The sequence below is a fragment of the Aythya fuligula genome, chromosome W, assembly GCF_009819795.1.
Source record: "Aythya fuligula isolate bAytFul2 chromosome W, bAytFul2.pri, whole genome shotgun sequence".
Lineage (NCBI taxonomy): Eukaryota > Metazoa > Chordata > Aves > Anseriformes > Anatidae > Aythya > Aythya fuligula.
The window spans coordinates 16303230-16323672 of record NC_045594.1 but is presented as its reverse complement, the minus strand read 5'-3'; the positions used below and the strand labels follow the sequence as shown (position 1 = coordinate 16323672).

The following is a 20443-nucleotide window of genomic DNA, read 5'->3' as shown; positions in this document are numbered from 1 at the left end:
ACAAATGGAAACACAAGAGGATCCATCTCAACATCAGGAAGCACTTTTTTCTTTTTCTTTTTTACTGTGTGGGTGATGGAGCAGTGGAACAGGTTGCCCAGAGCCTGTGGTCCTGGGCCTGTGGTCCTAGGCCTGTGGTCCTGGGCAACCTGCTCTAGGTGTCCCTGCTTGAGCAGGGGGCTTGGATCAGATGACCTCCAGAGGGCTCCTTCCAACCTCAACCATTCTGTGATTCTGTTAATTGTTTTCATAGCTTCCATAGTAATAATTGAATAGTAGGTTTTTCAAGTTGCAAGTCTGATCAAGCCTAATGTTAAATATCTATTATATGCTCAGAGAGGAGAAGAATCTAGTAAAGATGGCATCAAGCAGTCCTTGTGGAGCGTTCCCTGGGGTTCACAAAAAAAACTAGGGGCGACAAGAAAAATCTAATAAGAAAAGATGAGGTACTATAGGTTCGATGCAAAGTGTTTTGGTTTCTGTTTTGACTCTTTGGAGTATTTTTACATGTATTAACTTAGTTTCATCATAATATTAAAATAAGAGGAGTGACATAAGTATTGTAGCTGAAATTAGTCAAGGTACATGCTTAGGTAGAAACATCAGGTTGTTTTCTGCAGTACATTTTTTACTGTTTAATTTATGGCAGTGCATTCTTAATCAAGCCTAATGGTGTGGTGTCTTATTCAGCCACTGGTGCTGCAACCACTATCTATGCAGTCGAGGCAGATGGTGACCCAAATGCTGGTTTTGAAAAGTCAAAGGAGCCAGGAGAAGTTCAGTATCTTATTAAATGGAAAGGTTGGTCACACATACATAATACTTGGGAAACTGAGGAAACCCTGAAGCAACAAAATGTTAAAGGAATGAAGAAACTGGACAACTATAAGAAAAAGTATCAGGAAACAAAACGATGGTGAGTGTTTTTATAACTACTTCCATGTAACATATTTTGTAACAGTATAGATGTTTTATTGTGTTTATGTATGTTCCATTGCCTCTTTATGAAGGCATATCAAGTGCCTTTACAACAGGAAGACAAAATCTAAGTTGAAGCTTCCTTAATACTTATGATCCTGTAACATTCTGAGCATTCCAAATTTGGTTGAGAAAGTGAGTATACTCACACCTTCTGTAAAATCAGGCCTTTTAAGGAAGCAGCTTTTGCACCTAGACTTTAATGCACGTTATAAACGAAGTTTTAACAAGGTGAGTGGTGAGTTTTCTGGTTTTGTTTTAAATCTTACCTTTTACTAGTTTTGTCATTGATTGTACTTTGATCAGAGTTCTTTGGGAATTCCTGCAGAGATTATTAAAAATAAAAAGAAAAAAACCTGAAATTCCTAAAGCACTCAAAACATTACAGCATTTACTTTTTTGGCTCAAACTTCCTTTAAAGCCTCAGAACCAAGAACTGAAGAAATCCTTATGTTTTAGTGCTACCTTTTTGTGTTCAATTTTATTAGTGTGTTTAATATAATCTGTGAATGCTGGTGGGATTTTTAGCATCTCATACTCATAAAATGGATTCTTATTAGCGTGATTATTAGTGCTGTTTTACGAAAATATCATGTGAAGTATACTACTCGCTGTTGAGAATAGACATTGTAAATTATCTGCATAACTAGTACAAGCTGTAGCTGATAGAAATGTCTCTTAATTTAGCTTTCTCAGGCCAGATGCAACACTTTTATAGCAGGAATTTCATTCAGAGTTGTAGTTCCTTCAAAGAAGCTTTCTAAGCAGCATTCCCATGATGTTTACATTCAGAGCTTTAGAATTGCTACATTTTCTTAGTTTTATAACTACATAACGTAATAAGTGCTTTAAATAAATTTCCATTTCAGGCTGAAAAATGCTTCTCCAGAAGATGTGGAATATTATAACTGCCAGCAGGAACTTACAGATGATCTACATAAACAATATCAAGTAGTGGAAAGGATAATTGGTACGTGACAAACTTGCAAACAGAAAATGTTGTTGAGAATATTCTGTGTTCGTTACTTTCACATTGCCTTTATAGTTAAGAAATTTAGGTTATAAATATCCCTAACAACTTAAGGCAAAACAAAATCTGATAAAGAGAAAACTCATTGTACTGTCTTTGCTGTGAAACTAGTTCATGTTGTCTTATCACTTAAAATGAGTGCTTTCTTAAAAAACAAAAGGAAAATATTGATCTGGTATCTCTGATACGTTTCTGCAGCTCATTCAAATCAGAAATCAGCAGCTGGTTATCCAGATTACTATTGCAAATGGCAGGGTCTGCCTTACTCAGAATGTAGCTGGGAAGATGGTGCTCTCATTGCCAAAAAATTTCAGGCATGTATTGATGAGTATTTTAGCAGAAATCAGTCCAAGACCACTCCATTTAAGGACTGCAAGGTGAGTGTGTAATTGCAATGGATTTATACAGTTGTGATAATTTTAAAAAAGAAAAAAAAGTTGAAGTATTTTATGCATCCTGAGATCAGATGCTAATTATAAAATATTTTTGAAGGTTGTTCAGAATAGTAATGATAGTTATATTTATATATGAAGTAAGTATCATTACTGAGAATAGTTTTTTGTAGATATTTGTTCCCTGCTTCTTTTATTACCGTTCAAAGATGGAATTTGGTATTCTTAGTTTTTTAAAAGTATCCTTTGTGAAAGAGTTAATGTCACTTCTGTTGTGGAATGTAGTTCAGCCATTCAACTTGCTCCTCCAACTTGCAAGTGAGTTGATGTTGTATGGCCTAGTTGTCTGTGATGAATAAACAGTAGAATTGGCAACTCAACAACATTTCTACCACTAATTTGTTTCTATAGGAAAGCATTTTGATAACTTCAGTCAGTAGCAGGACTGATGCTCAATTTGCTTTTGACAGATTCTTAAACAGAGGCCAAGGTTTGTTGCACTAAAGAAGCAGCCATCTTATATTGGAGGACATGAGAGTTTAGAGTTAAGAGATTATCAGTTAAATGGACTGAATTGGCTTGCTCACTCATGGTGCAAGTAAGTATAGTCTTAAATGAGTTTTGCTGTTTTTAAATTGTAAGCATTTATAAAACTTTTTTTTTTTTTTTTTTTTTTTAGAGGGAATAGTTGTATTCTTGCAGATGAAATGGGTCTGGGAAAAACAATACAAACAATTTCTTTTCTGAACTACCTGTTCCATGAACATCAACTGTATGGGCCTTTTTTGCTGGTCGTGCCACTTTCTACCTTGACGTCTTGGCAAAGAGAGATTCAAACTTGGGCTCCTCAGATGAATGCTGTGGTTTACTTAGGAGATATAACTAGCAGAAATATGGTGAGTATTTCTTTGTATCATTGAAAAAACTTAGTGGTAAAAAGCAAGACTCATTTCATGTTCCTGTCTTATGCTAATCTCTGATATAAATATCTGGGCCTGATATATAAATATCAATAAATAATATATTTATTTAATAAATATTTCAAATACTTATTTGAAATATTTTGTGTTTAAAATGCAAATTAAAAGCTTAAATTTTGTTCTGATATAAATGTATGTGAAAGATTCCCTTCCTGCTTAATAATAAAAATGATTAAAAATGCAACCTTGCATTTGAAAATAAATTGTCTTTTGTCATGCAATTATTTAGGTCCATAAAATAAATATAAATATTTAAGTATAACAGCCACAATTTTAATTCCTTTTCTGAAATGAGGAACGTAAGTAACTGTTAAATTAAAAAAAAAAAAAGTTTTGTGGAAATTTTGTCATTTTTTCAGAAGTTTAAATTAATAGCTTGAGTATTGTGTTCCTGTTTTGTGATCAGATTATTGTATGTCACTTAACATTTATATTGCTGTAGTTCTTAAAGTCATACTGACCAATAAGACTGTTTTTCTTCTAGCTTACAATTTACTTGATTCTTTTTATAGATTAGAACTCATGAATGGATGCATCCACAGACCAAACGATTAAAATTTAATATACTTCTAACAACTTATGAAATTTTGCTGAAGGATAAGGTAATCACACTTATTTCTTCAGGGTGATTAATTGAGTTTTACATTTGACAAATGTTTTTGAGTTGCACATATTTTGGTTCTGGATGTGGAGTATGACAACGTTGCTTTTAGAAATATGGCAGTGAAGTGTTCTTTTTTTTAAAAAACACATTTATATTTTCTGTATGTGTGGTATGGCTTTCTCCCCCCCCCCCCTTTTTTTTTCTCCATATCAGTTTGCTTGGGCTTCTCATTACTGTAGTAATTTCTTCACTTCTCAAAATGCTCTACTTTTTTGTAGACTATCATCCAGGAACTGAAAAAAAAACACAAACCAACTCATAGCCCCAAACACCTGTGATTCACAACTCTGAAATCCATGTTTTCTTTGTATTTGTGTGTGCAGTAGTATGTATATTCTTACTATTTCTATGACGGTAGCCCATAGAGTTATTGTTAATCTTAATGGCATATGAAAATTTTAACTGAAAGCCAAATGAGTGGAACTTCTTTACTTCATTTGTTTGTACATACTGGAAAGAAGAGAGTCTATTCTGTTTTTTTTGTTTTTTTTTTTTGTTTGTTTGTTTGTTTGTTTGTTTTATTTTAAAATTTATAGATCAACTTTATTTAGCCTTTTTCTTTTCTTTTCTTTTCAACTTGGGATGCTTCCATAACCTTTTGTTGAATCCTGCAAACATAAAAACTATAATTGATGCTAAAAATGCATAGGTGTCCATATGGTATTAAAATTAAAAAGTGATGGGATTTATAACCTCATGTAAAATGTCAGAAATTACATAATATATTAACTTGTTTAATGTCTTCTTCCCCCATCCCAATTTCTTTAAGTCATTCCTTGGTGGTCTGAATTGGGTGTTTATAGGGGTTGACGAAGCTCATCGTTTAAAAAATGATGATTCCCTTCTGTACAAGACTTTAATAGACTTCAAGTCTAATCATCGTCTTCTTATTACTGGAACCCCTCTGCAAAACTCCCTCAAAGAGCTTTGGTCTTTGCTGCACTTCATCATGCCAGAAAAGTAAGGAAGAGTTTTACATGGTTCTTTTTATTTATTTATCAAGTTTCTTATGGTGGAATATTTTAGTGATTGGAGAATCAATAGAGATAGAGAATTACATCGTGAAACAGTTTAAATATCTTATATAAAATAGATGTACATACTTTTTCATACTATTTTTCATTCTATTTTTGTTAAGTCATTCTGGTAGCAGTTGCTGCTTTTTCTGTTTTAGCAGTCCACAAAAAGGGTGGATTGATGTATGTGGTTGATTGATATTGATGTATGGTTGATTGATATACGTCTTTTTCCCTGAAAGCACATATCTTAATCTAAAAGGAAAACCACATGGACTTACTGTATGGAAACAGAATGGGGCTGAGGATGTCTTCTTTTCTGTGTTAGTACCATTAATGAGAACAAGTTTGTACCATGATGCCTGATATACAGTAGTTCAGTCAGGCAGCCTTATGGTTTGCATACAATACGTTTATTGTATTGACATTATTCTGTAGTGACTTCTGTTTATATCTGGAATAAAGGAGAACACATGTTCCTTTCAGATATCTTGTGAATACAAATCACTGTAGCTCCAATTTCGGAGCTATGCATTACATCGACTTCTTCAGAACCTTACAGTCCATTTTCTTAGTCTGTTAGCACATATCAGAGGATAATCAAATTTCAGCTAGACCATCCAATCTGCAAGAAGTATGTAAAGTGGTCTGTTCTCTTGCACTCCCTCCAGCCATGCAACTTTTTTTTTCTCATGCTGCTCTTGAGAAATATAATAATGGAATTTCTGTAACCCTCTACCTGGGTTTCCATGCAGAAAAGTAAAATGCAGAGCTTTCATTGGAGAAATTAAAATTCAGTAGTTTGTTTTGAACTTTCATTTTGCAAAAGTGTTTGGAAACTTCCATTCTACTATTTGCAGACAAAATGTTTAGAATTGCTTGTGAGATGAAAATTCAGAAATTTATTGAATGAAACAGAGGGGAGTGGGGAATGAGTCCATATGCTTTTGTGTGCATGTGGTATATTTATGGTTTTTTTTTGTGTTCTGTTTCTTCGCTGTTGCTTCTTCAGGTCATTCATACTGTGTCATTATTCTCCCTTTATTCTTTCTTATGTTGAAGGTTTTCTTCCTGGGAAGATTTTGAAGAGGAGCATGGCAAAGGGAGAGAGTTTGGTTATGCAAGTCTTCACAAAGAACTTGAACCGTTTCTACTCAGAAGAGTTAAAAAAGATGTAGAAAAGTCTTTACCTGCTAAGGTTGAGCAAATTTTGAGGATGGAAATGAGTGCATTACAGAAGCAATATTACAAGTAAGTAATGACGCTTTTAAAATCGCACTATTTTAATTAGATGTCTGTATGAAAAGTAATGAAGTGTAATAGTTCTCATGATGCAATTTGAAATGATATTTTGAGAGCTTACCATTTGTGGAAATATGACATGTTAGAAATTACTTCCACTACACATTTTATATCATAGGTGGATTTTAACCAGGAATTATAAAGCCCTGAGTAAAGGATCAAAAGGCAGTACCTCAGGCTTTTTGAACATCATGATGGAACTCAAGAAGTGTTGTAACCATTGCTACCTCATTAAACCACCAGATGATAATGAATTCTATAATAAACAGGAGGCCTTACAGGTAATACCACCTTGTTTTTTAATTTATTTTTATAAAGTTGTTTTCCATCTCTAATATACATGCAGAAATTTTGTAGTGTTCTAGCAATTTATTAATTCTTATTAAAGTATATTAATAGAATTATATAATGTTAACATTTAATATTAATAAACAAGTTCTCAATTAAATGTACATCATGGGTTTTACAGGTAAGTGAATTGTTTCTTTATTTCTTAGCTAGAACTGAATAATAGAGAGATCAATACTAAATAAAGCATCTCTGTGCAAATGCATGACTGGCAAAGCACCAACAGTCCATGTGATAGCAGAAAGTGATCTGCATAGTCTCTTCAAGCTTTTTTGTAAACAAACTGTTCGCTGCATGCCTGTAAACAACCAAACTGAAAGGAAATAAAAGTAATAAACATCCAAAGCTTAGTCTGATTTTTATTGTTATAAATGAAAATACCTGTAAGCATCATTACTAAAGATGATTCGTGATTGTTTTGTGTTTTGTTTTGTTGTTGTTTTTTTTTTCTTCAGGGTTTTGTTGCATTTTTTGTTTGTTTTGTAAATGTTAACCAATCTTTGTACTTGTATTGAGTTCATGTCACAAGGTTTTGGTAGCAGGGGGGTTGCAGGGGCATCCTCTGAGAAGAGACCAGAAGCTGCCCCAGGTCAGATAAGAGCTTACTCCAAAAGGGACCCACCACTGGCCAAAGCTGAGCCAATGAGCAATGCTAGTTGCACCTCTGTGATAACATATTTAAGAAAGTTTAAAAAATGCTGCACATCAGCTGTGAGAGAGACAAATGAGAAAATGTGAAAAACAATCCTGCAGACACCAAGGTCAGTAAAGAAGGGGGAGGTGCTCCAGGTAGCCTGCAGAGAAGACCTTGGTGAAACAGGTTGTCCCACTGCAGTCCATGGAGGACCCCATGCCACAGCAGGTGGATATACCCTGAAGGAAGCTGCAGCCCATGGGGGACCCACACTGGAGCAGTGTGTTCCTGAAGGACTGCACGCTGTGGAGAAAACATGTTCTTGAAGAACTGCAGCCTGTGGGAAGCCCACGTTGGAGCAGCTTGTGAAGGACTGCATCCCATAGGTGGGACCCCACACTGGAGCAGGGGAAGAGTGACCGTGAAGGAGTGGCGGAGATGAAGCGTTATAGACTGAACACAGTCCTCATTCCCTGCTCCCCTGCTCCGCTCAGGGGGAGGATGTAGAAGAGGATGGATGGGGGGAAGGTGGTTTTTAGTTTGCTTTTAGTTCTCGCTGCTCTACACTGTTATTAATTGGCAATAAATTAAATTAATCTTCCCCAAGCTGAGTCTGTTTTGATCGTGATTGTAATTGGTGAGTGATCTTCCTGTCCTAATATCAACCCATGAGTTTTGTTGTTCTTTTTTTTTTTTTTTTTTTTTTAATCATAATTTCTGCCCTTTTACTGCCAAGGAGGGGGAGTGAGAGAACAGCTTGGTGGGCACCTGGCAGCATTTTATACCAACATAAATGCTTCTAATGATCTTTTTTTTTTTTTTTTCCTGTAAGCTTTGAAGTTCATAATTTCAAGACTTTCCCAAAACTACTAGATTATGCAGTGACAGCTTGTGATTTCAAGGTGTTTTATATTATAAAGTGTTTCTCAAAGCTAAAGGGTATTTAATTTACAACGTGGCACACTCTAACTACCTAAATTATAATTAAACTCTTTAGAACTGTTCAGCCATTATTTGTAATAATTGCATATTTTTAATAATGATTTCCTTGGCTCATCTGAATAAGCTTTGCTAACTCTTATTATGAATGATACATCCTTCTCATTTCAGGCAAAAGGAATGAAAGCACCTAAATCCAATTTTTTTATTCTACATAATTCTATCCTGAGCCTCTTCACCTAAAGAGGCCTAATGTTTTCAACATTAAATTCAATGTGCATCTGAATTCCTCTTCTAGTTGTTCCCACTGGAGCTGAGAAGGTACATGGTCTGTTTTGAAAGTAGTAGGACTGGCTTTTTCCTGGGCGAACGGGCGGACAAGAGGCGGTCTGCGCACACAGGATCGGTGGAGGGGGATATTGGGAACACTGGGAAAAATCAGCAGTCGGCTGTCGGCCGTTGAAGAGAGCAGGTCGTTTGTACTGTGAACACCTGTCGAAACGCCTCGTCACGGAGAATCATGGAGCGTTTACTGGAGCAGCGATACACGATCAAATTTTGCGTAAAGCTTGGTAAAACTGGCAAAGAGACTCACAATGTGATTAAGGAGGCCTACGGTGATGCTGCCATGGGTAGATCGGGTGTTTTTGAGTGGCACAAGCTGTTCCGAGAAGGTAGGGAAAGAGTGGAAGATGACGACCGCTCCGGACGCCCTTTGACCAGCAAGACCAACGAAAATGTGTCGCGAGTGAAAAATTTACTGAACCGTGATTGCAGGATGAGTATCAGAATGATTGCTGATGACTCGAGCATTCCTCAAACCCAAGTTTTTGAGATGGTGAAAGAAAACTTAGCCATGAAGAAAGTGTGCGCGAAGTTTGTGCCGCGAGTGTTGTCAGAGGAGCAAAAGGCCAACCGGAAAGCGATCTGCCAGGATCTTCTTCATCATGTGAATGAGGAGCCCGACTTTTTGGACAATGTAGTGACTGGTGACGAGACGTGGGTGTTTGAATATAACCCGGAGAGTAAGCGGCAGAGCACAGAATGGCACACCCCTGCTTCCCCACGCCCCAAGAAAGCACGAATGAGCAAATCCAAGCAAAAGTCCATGCTCATTTGCTTTTTTGATCGACATGGAGTCATCCACAAAGAGTTTGTACCACCCGGACAAACAGTTAATGCAGTTTTTTACATGGAAGTCCTCACAAGACTGCGAAAACGCATTGCTCGTGTCCGCCCAGCCATCGTCAACAATTGGTGGCTGCACCATGACAACGCACCGAGCCACACAGCGTTCCGCGTAGTGGAGTATCTTGCCCAGCACAAGGTGGCAATGCTGCCTCAGCCCCCCTACAGCCCTGACTTGGCCCCGCCAGACTTTTTTCTATTCCCGAGAGTAAAATCAGCGCTCAAGGGGAAGCATCGTGCATCGGTAGAGGCGCTTCAAGAGGCCGTGACGAGGGAGCTAAACAGCATTCCGGTCCAGGCGTTCATGGAGGCGTACAAAAACTGGAAAACTCGTTGGCAGCAGTGTGTAGATGCAGAAGTGTGCTACTTTGAAAAATTCTAATCGTTTGTTCTATTCTCATGAATAATTTTTTTTTAGAAAAATGAGTCCTACTACTTTCAAAACAGACCATGTATAATGCTATAAGCCATCTAAAGCCTCTTGGGCTCTACAAACAAGATTCCTCTCATTTTTAACTTGCCTGAGAAACTTGACAGATTAGTTACTGTTTAAAAATAATTAGAGGGTCAAATAGCAGTGCTTATTTCTGTTCAAAAGATGGAAAGCAAGGAGTAAGTAGTACTAAATTAGTAACGTAATCTTACTTCCTACCAAATGATTATTTGGTAGGAAAACATTGAGTCTATATCTCAACTGCTTTAACTTGTAGCACAGTTTATTTGCTTACTTTTTTTAATGAAACGTTAAGATGATGTTTTATTAGCCAAAGCTGAGAAATGCATTTCCTTTAAAACATGCTAGTTAGTATTCCTGTTGCTTCCAATTAGAGTACTCCATGCTTTTATAATGAGTTTTTACGAGATCAGGACTGACTAAGTCCTTATTAAACTTTCATATTCAATTAATGCTGCATACTAGTAAATGTATATAGTGGTATAGTATGGACATCTGAATGCGTTATTTAGTTCTAGGAGACTATTGTGTGCACATTTTAAAACATATTTTTAAGGGAATGTCAAAATTTCTGTCATTCTTCCCATTCCAGTAGACAAGAAAGCAAACCTTAAAACTTAAAAAACCTTAAACCTTAAAAACCTTAAAAAAAAGTGTAACCAACTGCAGTGTATATTAGTGTTAAGGTGAACTAATTTTGCAATACACCTTTTCTTATCTTTGTAGCATTTAATACGAAGCAGTGGGAAACTAATCCTTCTTGACAAGCTACTGATTCGTCTACGAGAACGTGGCAACAGAGTACTGATTTTCTCTCAGATGGTGAGGATGCTAGACATCCTAGCAGAATATTTGAAGTATCGTCAATTTCCTTTTCAGGTAGGAATTTTGCTGGTAGTAGCCAAGAAGCCTTGATCTTTGCCACTTTAGCTTAAGAAAAGGAAAAGTGTCCTTTTTAGTAGAAGGATTTATAAAAGTTTAATTTTATGTACAGAAAAAGACTATATGATAAATGGTGTTTTGAAATTAAAATGATAAATTAGAAAGGTGGTGTAAAATGTTACATTGCTCTTCTCCTTGCCCCTAATTGTTTTGGCAATTGAGATTTCAAGTTGCTCTGATTAGAATATAGTATGAGAGTTCCTCTTTAACTGTAATATTTGATCTCTTTAGAGACTTGATGGATCAATAAAAGGGGAATTGAGGAAACAAGCACTGGATCATTTTAATGCAGAAGGATCAGAGGTATGATATTAGTGGGTGGTGGTTTTTAAATCTATACAGCTTTATTTTTTTTCCCAAGAAATATAACAAATATTACCAAAAAAATGAAGACAGAAAAAAGTAAGGGATGTATCATGTTGAAATTTTGTTATTGGTAACCTATATATTACAAGATTTACAACTCTTTTTTTTCTGAGAAGAGGTTAAATAGGAAACAGAATTTATGAAAATGACGTTTAACTAATATAACTGCATAAGTTACCTTTTTAGATTTTTGACAGTGCTTTTTATCAAAGTAATTTTCAGTACTGTATAAACACTGAAGAATTTAACCTGTGTTTTTTTTTGTTTGTTTGTTTGTTTGTTTTGTAGGACTTAGTCCTTCAGTTTTTACAGGAGCACTGAACTTTTGCATAAGCCTTTGACATTGAACAAGTACTTAGGGAATGGGCAGAACTGAGTTGTGTATATCCTTGTATAAAGAAAAATTGTTTTAAATATTTTTTAAACCTGGCTTCTGTTATCTTCATTTACTATTTTTTATTTCCTTGCCCTGGAAGAAAATGAAGAACTGATTTATAGCCATCGTGTACTTCTATAAGATTCCTAGTTTATTTAGCATTCCTACAATGGAAGCCATTCCATACCTTTGATAATCTTAGGTCTTCTGTTCAACACTGACAGGGTTTTTTTCAGCAATAGAAGCATAACATTTGTCAGTTGCTATTGGGCTTATATTTATGTTATGGTTGAGGAGGAAGGACTTAATTTCATAACATAATCTTCAGATATTTGTTAAAACAGAACTAACTTCTGTATGTAAATTTCTAATATAGACATCATTGCCTTTTTCTGGAATTCTTGTAGTTGTACTGTACTTTTTTTTAAGATGAAGGGGGATCCAAACTTCACATGGTATTCAAAAAAGGAGGTAAATTATAGACTTGTGCAGCAACAGAATTGTTTCCTGTTTTATTCTCTATTTCTTTCCTAATAATCCATAAAACTACATTTTACCTAATCAACTTTCTTCACTATTACTGAGTGAAGGTCTCAATATCTATGACAACTCCAAGGACTCATTCCTGTGCATTAATGGTTTGCTATTACTTGTCACTGTATTTAATATTCAAAATTGTTTCCTATTTCTCTTTATCTTGAATTTCATATGCTTTTTTTTTTATTGCCTGTCTCATAAGATCCTCCTGCAGTCCTTCATAGTTGTCCTTTGTCCTTGAATAATTCCATATCATCTGAAAACTTTGATCATACTATTTTCATATTGTTTCTGAGTGTGTTGAAGAGCATTGACCCTGACAGAACTCGTTTCCTATCTCTTAACCAGTTACTTATATGCTCAAGAATCTTCCCTCTTATGCCATAGCTGGTTAGTTTTCTTTAAATATATATATATATTTAAGCTTCATACTCAAAGAAGCTTCACCTATGGAAGAACTATTTGATAGTGTATGAGTTGATAGTCCGCTCCACAAAGCATTATTATGACTAATACATATATAAAGCTATTTCTTATTTTATAATTTCAGGATTTCTGCTTTTTGCTGTCTACCAGAGCTGGAGGATTAGGTATAAACTTGGCATCTGCTGACACTGTAGTTATATTTGATTCTGACTGGAATCCACAAAATGATCTGCAAGCGCAGGCTAGAGCTCATAGGATTGGACAGAAAAAACAGGTATGCATATTTGTCTTCTAAGCTTCAAACCTGAAGGAGGGTTTCACACAGTAGCCATAAGCTGTTTGTCTGGCCATCGCAGTCTTTGTGTATTTTGAGAATAACTAGAACTTGCCAGGTATGTCTAAAAATGTTAATAATGCTCATTTGACATTTTTTAATAAATAAATAAATAAATAAATAAATAAATAAATAAATAAATCTCTCCCTATATGGAGAAATGGCATAGTAGCTGTAGTATATGGAAGAGTAGAGAGAAGAGTTCTGGGCTTGTCTCATGTTCATTGGCTTCATGTCATCCTAGAAAATAACTGTTATATTTAAGGCACATCTCCTTTACCTAATGATAAATAATTAGTAGTTCTCTTTGGGTTTCTTTCTTGCAGAAGACTTCAAGTAATAATCAGATATGACACTGTTCCTTATGGCCATGCTTGTGCCTAATCATTGAAGTTTAAAGAGGAGAGGTCTAAGAATTTCTTTATTTTTAAAAAACTTTACGTAGAGACAATGGTAATGTGATTGACTGGTTTCATATGAGAAATACTAGTTCAATGAGATAGAAGATTAGAAGTAAGGACTAACATTGTTGTTGTTCAAGGTGTGTTTTTTTTTGTTGTTGTTGTTAATCTTATCTGAATATTGTTTTCCTGTGTAATTTGTGAGCATGTAAGTAAAGCCTATTTATAATATACATAGGTTAATATTTATCGGCTAGTCACAAAAGGATCAGTAGAAGAAGATATTCTTGAAAGAGCCAAGAAAAAGATGGTGTTAGATCACTTAGTGATTCAGAGAATGGACACTACAGGGAAAACTGTACTACATACAGGCTCTACTCCTTCAAGGTATATTTATATAACTTACATATCAATTTAGAGTTAAGTATACTTGACTATTTTATTAAAAGTGCAAGTCACTTCACTTGGTTAACAAAAGGCAAAAAATATATGGTAAGGTGTTATATCATAAAATCATAGAATGGCTTAGACCTTAAAGATCACCTCATTCCAACTCCTCTGCCATGGGCACGGATGCCACCCACTAGATGAAGTTGCTCAAAGCTCCATCCAACCTGGCCTTGACCACTTCCAGACATGGGGCATCCACTACTTCTCTGGGCAACCTGTTCCAGTGCCTCACCATCCACCAAGTGAAGAATTTTCTCCTAACACATGATCTAAATCTCCTCTTTTAGATTAAAACCCTTCCACCTTGTCCTATCATTATCTGAGTAAAAAGTCAGTCTCCATCTCTTTATATAAGCCCTCTTTAAGTACTGAAAGGCCACAATGAGGTCTCCTCAGAGCCTTCTCTTCTCCAGGCTGAAAATATAATCATAGATTCATTAAGGTTGGAAAAGACCTCCAAGATCATCTGGTCCAACCATCACCCTACCACCAATATCACCCACTAGACCATGTCCCTAAGCACCACGTCCAACCTTTCCTTAAACACCCCCAGGGATGGTGACTCCACCACCTCCCTGGGCAACCTGTTCCAAAGTCTGACTACTCTTTCTGAGAAGAAATGTCTCCTAATTTCCAACCTGAAACTTCCCTGGTGCAACTTGAGGCCATTCCCTCTAATCCTATTGCTAGTTATCTGGGAGAAGAGGCTTACCCCCAGCTCCCCACAACTGCCTTTCAGGTAGTTGTAGAGAGCAATAACGTCTCCCCTGAGCCTCCCTCTTCTCCAGACCAAACAACCCCAGTTCCCTCAGCCGCTCCTCAGAAGACTTGTGTTCCAGACCCTTCACCAGCTTTGTAGACCTTCTCTGGACATGCTCCAGGGCCTCGATGTCTTTCTTGAAGTGAGGGGCCCAAAAGTGAACACAGTACTCGAGGTGCGGACTCACCAGAGCTGAGTCCAGAGAGATGAACACCTCCCTGGTCCTGCTGGCTACACTATTCCTGATAGTAGCCAGGATGCCATTGGCCTTCTTGGCCACCTGGGCACACTGCTGGCTCATGTTCAGGCGAGCATCTACCAACACCCCTAGATCCTTTTCCTCTGCACAGCTTTCCAGCCACTCTGTCCCAAGCCCATAGCATTGCATGGGGTTGAGGTGGCCAAAGTGCAGGACCTGGCACTTAGCCATGTTGAACCTCATCCCACTGGCCTCTGCCCTTCGATCCAACCTGTCCAGGTCCCTCTGCAGGCCCTTCCTACCCTCTGGCAGATTGACACTCCCCCCCAACTTGGTGTCATCTGCAAACTTCCTGAGCGTGCACTCAATTCCCTCATCCAAATCATCAATAAAGATATTAAAGAGGGTGGTCCCCAACACTGACCCCAGGGGAACACCACTCATCGTCGACATCACTGGTCAACAGATGGATTTCACTCCATTCACCACTACCCTCTGGGCCTGGCCGTCCAGCCAGCAAAGAGTGTACCTGTCCAAGCCATGGGCCGCCAGCCTCTCCAGGAGAATACTGTGAGAGACTGTGTCAAAGGCTTTGCTAAAGTCTAGGTAGACTACGTCAACAGCCTTTCCCTCATCCACCAGGCTGGTCACCCACTCATAGAAGGAGATGAGGTTGGTCGGGCAGGACTTGCCTTTCATGAACCCATGCTGACTGGGCCTGATTCCCCCATTGTCCCGCAGATGCTGTGTGATTGCACTCAAGATGACCTGCTCCATCACCTTTCCTGGCACCGAGGTCAGGCTGACAGGCCTGTAGTTCCCTGGTTCCTCCTTACAACCATTCTTATAGATGGACCTCACATCCCCAGCTCTCAGCCTTTCTTCATAAGAGAGGTGCTCCAGCCCTCTGATAATCTTCATGGCCCTCCTCTGGTCCCCTGCTAATAGGTCCACATTTGTTTTTGTGCTTTTTTTTTTGCCCCAGACCTGGATGCATTACTCCAAATGGGGCCTCACGAGGGCAGAGTAGAGGGGGACAATCACCTCCCTTGACCTGCTGGCCACTCCTCTGTTGATGTAGCCCAGGATGCAGTTGGCTTTCTGGGCTGCAAGTGTGCACTGCTGGCTCGTGTCAAGATTTTCATCCACCAGAACCCCCGAGTCCTTCTCTGCAGGGCTGCTCTCAATGAGTTCTTCTCCCAGTCTGTGCTCCTGTCTGGGATTACCCTGGCCCAGGTGCAGCACCTTGCACTTGGATTTGTTGAACCTCACTGGATTCACAGGGGCCAGGTCTTCTCAAGCTTGACCAGGTCCTTTTGGATGGCATCCCTTCCTTCTGTTTTATCAACTGTGCCACTCAGCTTGATGTCACATCTGCAAACTTGCTGAGGGTGCACTCAATCCCACTGTTTATGTCTTTAATAAAGATATTAGACAGTACCAGTCCCAAAAAAGACCCCTGAGGGACATCATCATCCTCCACTTGAACATAATACCATTGAGTGCAACTCTCCATTTCTTAACATAGAGAGCAACACCCCCACCCTTTCTTCCTTGTCTATATCTTCTCTAAAGCTTTTAGCCCTCGATTTCAGTGTTCCAGTTGTGTGATTCATCCCACTGTGTTTCCGTGATAGCAATTATGTCAGTTTTCTAATTGGACCATGGTTTCCAACTCCTCCTGTTTGTTTCCCTTGCTGCATGCATTGGTGTAGAGGCACTTCAGCTGGGCTATTGGCTGTATCACCTTTTTAGAGGAGCCCTTCCTAATTCCTTTGGGACAATTCACAGGTATTCCCCTGTTGCTTCCTAAAGTGTCAGTGTTCCCAAGTTCTTTTCTGTCACTAAGAGGTACATCCCCTTCCCCCACTTCATCTAGTCTGAAGCCCTGCTAATAAGTCCCACCTGCTTACTGCCCTGAACACTCTTGCCCCACTTGGTCAAGTATGCCCCATCCAGTGTCAGCATGCCTGGTCTCTCAAAAGTACATCTGAGATCATAAAACCCAAAACCTTGAGCATGGCACCAGCCATGCAGACAGTCATTCACTTGGTCTGTTTGTCTCCTTGGGTCCCATTCACCAACTGGGAGGATACAGGAGAACACTATTTGCACTCCTAATCCCTTCAACATCTTTCTGAGGGGACACGAAGTCCTTTTTGATATTTCGGCATCTGGTTGCAGCCTTATTTGACCCTACATGAAAGAGTAGGAATGGGTGGTAGTCCTCTGACCCCAACAGTATATAATATAATAATAAAATAACAGCAACCTTATAAGTAAAGATTGCAAAGTATAATGTCTTTCTATATTTTTGTTTACATATTAAATATAGCTTTTATTTAACAGTCAGAAGGAAGCTTGATTAATTCATGGTTATAGTAATTTGAAAAAATTCTCAAAGATAAAATGCTTTTCTGAAATTTCCCGTATTTCAGCTCAACACCTTTTAATAAGGAAGAGTTATCAGCAATTTTGAAGTTTGGTGCTGAGGAACTCTTTAAAGAACCTGAAGGGGAGGAAGAGGAGCCTCAGGTAAATGGAGCAGTGCATCTACACTTTATGGATATAACAACTGAAAAATATGTATGAATTATTTTGTTATAAAAAGAAACAACTTCTGTTTCAGGAAATGGATATAGATGAAATCCTGAAGAGGGCTGAAACTCGAGAAAATGAGCCAGGCCCATTAACTGTAGGAGATGAGTTACTTTCTCAGTTCAAGGTATTGCTCTGTTCCCTCCCTCCTCCCATAATCATGATTTTCTTTATAAATGCTACTTTTTATTTCCTTTTGTGTAACCTTTTTCTTTCTTATGAAATTGTCAATTTGTTGACAATAGGTCAACTCTCGCATAGAATGTCTTTTCACCTATACAGGATAGTTACCACCAGTGCAAACATTTAAAAATGCATAATGTATTCTGCTAACAAAATAAGAAAGACATTTACAAATACATTAGTCTTTGATTTAATGATTGTAATACTGGGGAGGGCTGTTCTTCATTTAATGCTTTACACTGTTAAGCAACTATGGCACTTCTGAAAACAGAATGAAGTTTGGATTTCTTAGTTGATGACCTTTAGGAATTCCTTTCAACACATACGTAAACTTGAATTCCAGATGTATTTAACTGGATAATACTTAAAATATTATGGTGGGTCTAAATTGTGGGTGTGCCTTGTATCTCTTTGTGTGTGTGATTTTGTTTGTTTTTTGTTTAAAGTGGGGAAGGACTTTTCTTTAGATAGAGTACTAAATCACCTTCCTGCTGCTCATTCATTTGCAATATATTGTGGTTTCTACAGCTTATTAATGTTTGGTTAGTTCTGCGTAATAATGCAGAATTTTACATCAGCTTGAGCATTCAAATACTGTTAGCTTTGCTTTGAAGGAAATTAAACAACAATCACACAGCTATCAAGGAGGTATTTCATAGTGTTTCTATATTAGTCAACTTGTAAAAGAAGAAAAATATTCTCATATGTATATTCAGATGTGTTGCATGGAGCGTGTGCATTTCACGTATGAAATTACTTTCAAGACAATGATTCATGAACTATTTTATATGTATATATTTTGTATACATAAATAAATAAAATATGCCATTCCAAACTAAGTTTTCTTAAAAAGTTAGTTGCTGACTCCTTGTTTAAATAAAACCATGTACTCATTTTGTGAAAATACTTATGTTCCAATACATAAGGTAGCTAACTTTTCCAATATGGATGAAGATGACATTGAATTGGAACCAGAACAAAATTTAAGAAGTTGGGAAGAAATCATTCCAGAAGTCCAGCGGCGACGATTAGAAGAGGAAGAAAGACAAAAAGAACTTGAAGAAATATATATGCTCCCAAGAATGAGGAACTGTGCAAAACAGGTATCTCTGGGTTTTGACCAATTTTCTTTGATATTTGCATTGATGTTTTTTTGGCTTGTACTTTTGTGTTGGATGGTTTTTGCGTGTGCCCCCCCAATACATATTTTTGATGGGCTAGATAACAAATGAATAAAATGTTTTAGTCACATAGCTTTGAACTACTTACTCTGAAATTCCAGATTAGCTTTAATGGAAATGAAGGGAGATGCAGTAGGAGCAGAAGATATTCTGGATCTGATAGTGACTCTGTCTCAGAAAGAAAACGACCAAAAAAACGTGGACGACCACGAACTATTCCTCGAGAAAATATTAAAGGATTTAGTGATGCAGAGATTAGACGGTAAGATGTGGGGGGACGTGCTTAATGGGACTTTTTTTTTTATCATTATGAGTTTGAAAATATGGAAAACAATCTATCTAGGTATTTAAAGCTTTACTTTTTGTAGTTTGTGGTGCTGAGATAAAGAACTATCACATCCAGATTTTGAACAGATTTAGGTGAGGGATAAAATTGGGTTGGAAAAATATTCTTTATTGTTTACAGTCTTTTAATATGTGTTATTCTTCCTGCATCCCCTGAAGGCAGTGATTTCAAAAACAGTTGTTACAGTGGGTGAGCTTTTTTTTTAAAAAAAACATGTAAACTTTCCATCATTTTACCTAAAAACTGTAGTTGAAGAAAGGATGTGTATATCTTTGTGGAAATACCTACAAAATGTTGAGAGAATTTTGTTTTAAACTTTAAACTTTTAAACTTTTGTTTTAAACACCTTGTGTTGCTGAATGCTTTGACTTGTGAAACTAGTAAAGTAACCTTTGAAATGAATTATATTTTCTATTTTATTTGTATCAGTTAATAAACCAAACAGAACTCTGGCTTTAAATGTGGGTTAATTGAAATGCTAACCTGCCCTGGTCTCTCTAGTTCTTTTCTTTGCATTGTCCATATAGCATTGTACTAAGACTTTACAAATAAATTTTGAAACCGGTGTAGTTAAGCATATGTTTTTAACTGCAGAATTATTTTCTGTTACTAGATTTATCAAGAGTTACAAGAAATTTGGTGGCCCACTTGAAAGGTAAACTCATTTGATTATATTTGTGTAGCAATTTGGAATCTGGTTTACATTAAAATTAGATCAGTACACCAAAAATCCTTAGGCTGAAGAGATAATAGTATACCCAACTTTTTGCCTTGATTATAACATAAAATTAAATTATTTCCTTTCTTCATACGTGGTATTTATGTAGAAAGACAGAAAGACAAACCTTTCAATTTTGGAAGACTACTTCGTCTTTTTTTACACTTTACCTATTAGCTTCTTTAATCCACATTAGTGACGATCATTCAGTTTTCTTGTTTGATAGTATGGTAAAAGCTTATGGTTTTATGCACTGTAACTACCAGTTTTGCATTTTTATTGTCAGTTATTATTTTAAGCTTTCTGTATTACTCCATATTCTCCAAAAAATTATCACCTTCATTTTCTTTAACAATACTTATATTCTATATGATCATACAATATATAATAGTTCCTTTTATTTTCAAAAGAATATACAGAAATATATTGAAACTGTATAGTTAGGGTCCTTTATAGTTCCTATTGTATTGTCCTCTAATATCTGAAACACCTTTTTTTTGATTTTTTTTTTCCTTTTTTTAAATAATATTTTCTGTATTCTTTTCTATAGATACTTTTAAGTGCATGGATTAAAAATGCACACAGCATAGCAAGTGTGGGTGAATTCTAGCTTATTTCATAACTACTCTAGTTTCAAAGTCTGAAGGAGTCATTCATGAATACATTAGTGACAAAAGGAAGGCTAGGGAAAATGTGGGCTC

At 36.9% G+C, this 20443-nt stretch overlaps 1 protein-coding gene across 4 annotated transcripts in view; it reads left to right on the top strand.

The window, feature by feature from the left end:
- The window catches only part of LOC116501371 (chromodomain-helicase-DNA-binding protein 1-like), a 92674-nt gene that overhangs the window by 54293 nt on the left and 17938 nt on the right, over nucleotides 1-20443 (top strand). For all 4 annotated transcript variants that reach the window (XM_032206882.1, XM_032206879.1, XM_032206883.1 and 1 more), the window contains exons 7-24: nucleotides 691-916; nucleotides 1848-1948; nucleotides 2207-2385; nucleotides 2871-2998; nucleotides 3080-3296; nucleotides 3893-3982; nucleotides 4814-5004; nucleotides 6123-6311; nucleotides 6481-6643; nucleotides 10652-10804; nucleotides 11099-11170; nucleotides 12697-12846; nucleotides 13546-13694; nucleotides 17155-17251; nucleotides 17346-17441; nucleotides 18424-18600; nucleotides 18780-18940; nucleotides 19638-19679. In XM_032206882.1, the coding sequence (XP_032062773.1) occupies nucleotides 691-916; nucleotides 1848-1948; nucleotides 2207-2385; nucleotides 2871-2998; nucleotides 3080-3296; nucleotides 3893-3982; nucleotides 4814-5004; nucleotides 6123-6311; nucleotides 6481-6643; nucleotides 10652-10804; nucleotides 11099-11170; nucleotides 12697-12846; nucleotides 13546-13694; nucleotides 17155-17251; nucleotides 17346-17441; nucleotides 18424-18600; nucleotides 18780-18940; nucleotides 19638-19679 (2581 nt within the window). The remainder of the gene's footprint in view (nucleotides 1-690; nucleotides 917-1847; nucleotides 1949-2206; nucleotides 2386-2870; nucleotides 2999-3079; nucleotides 3297-3892; nucleotides 3983-4813; nucleotides 5005-6122; nucleotides 6312-6480; nucleotides 6644-10651; nucleotides 10805-11098; nucleotides 11171-12696; nucleotides 12847-13545; nucleotides 13695-17154; nucleotides 17252-17345; nucleotides 17442-18423; nucleotides 18601-18779; nucleotides 18941-19637; nucleotides 19680-20443) is intronic.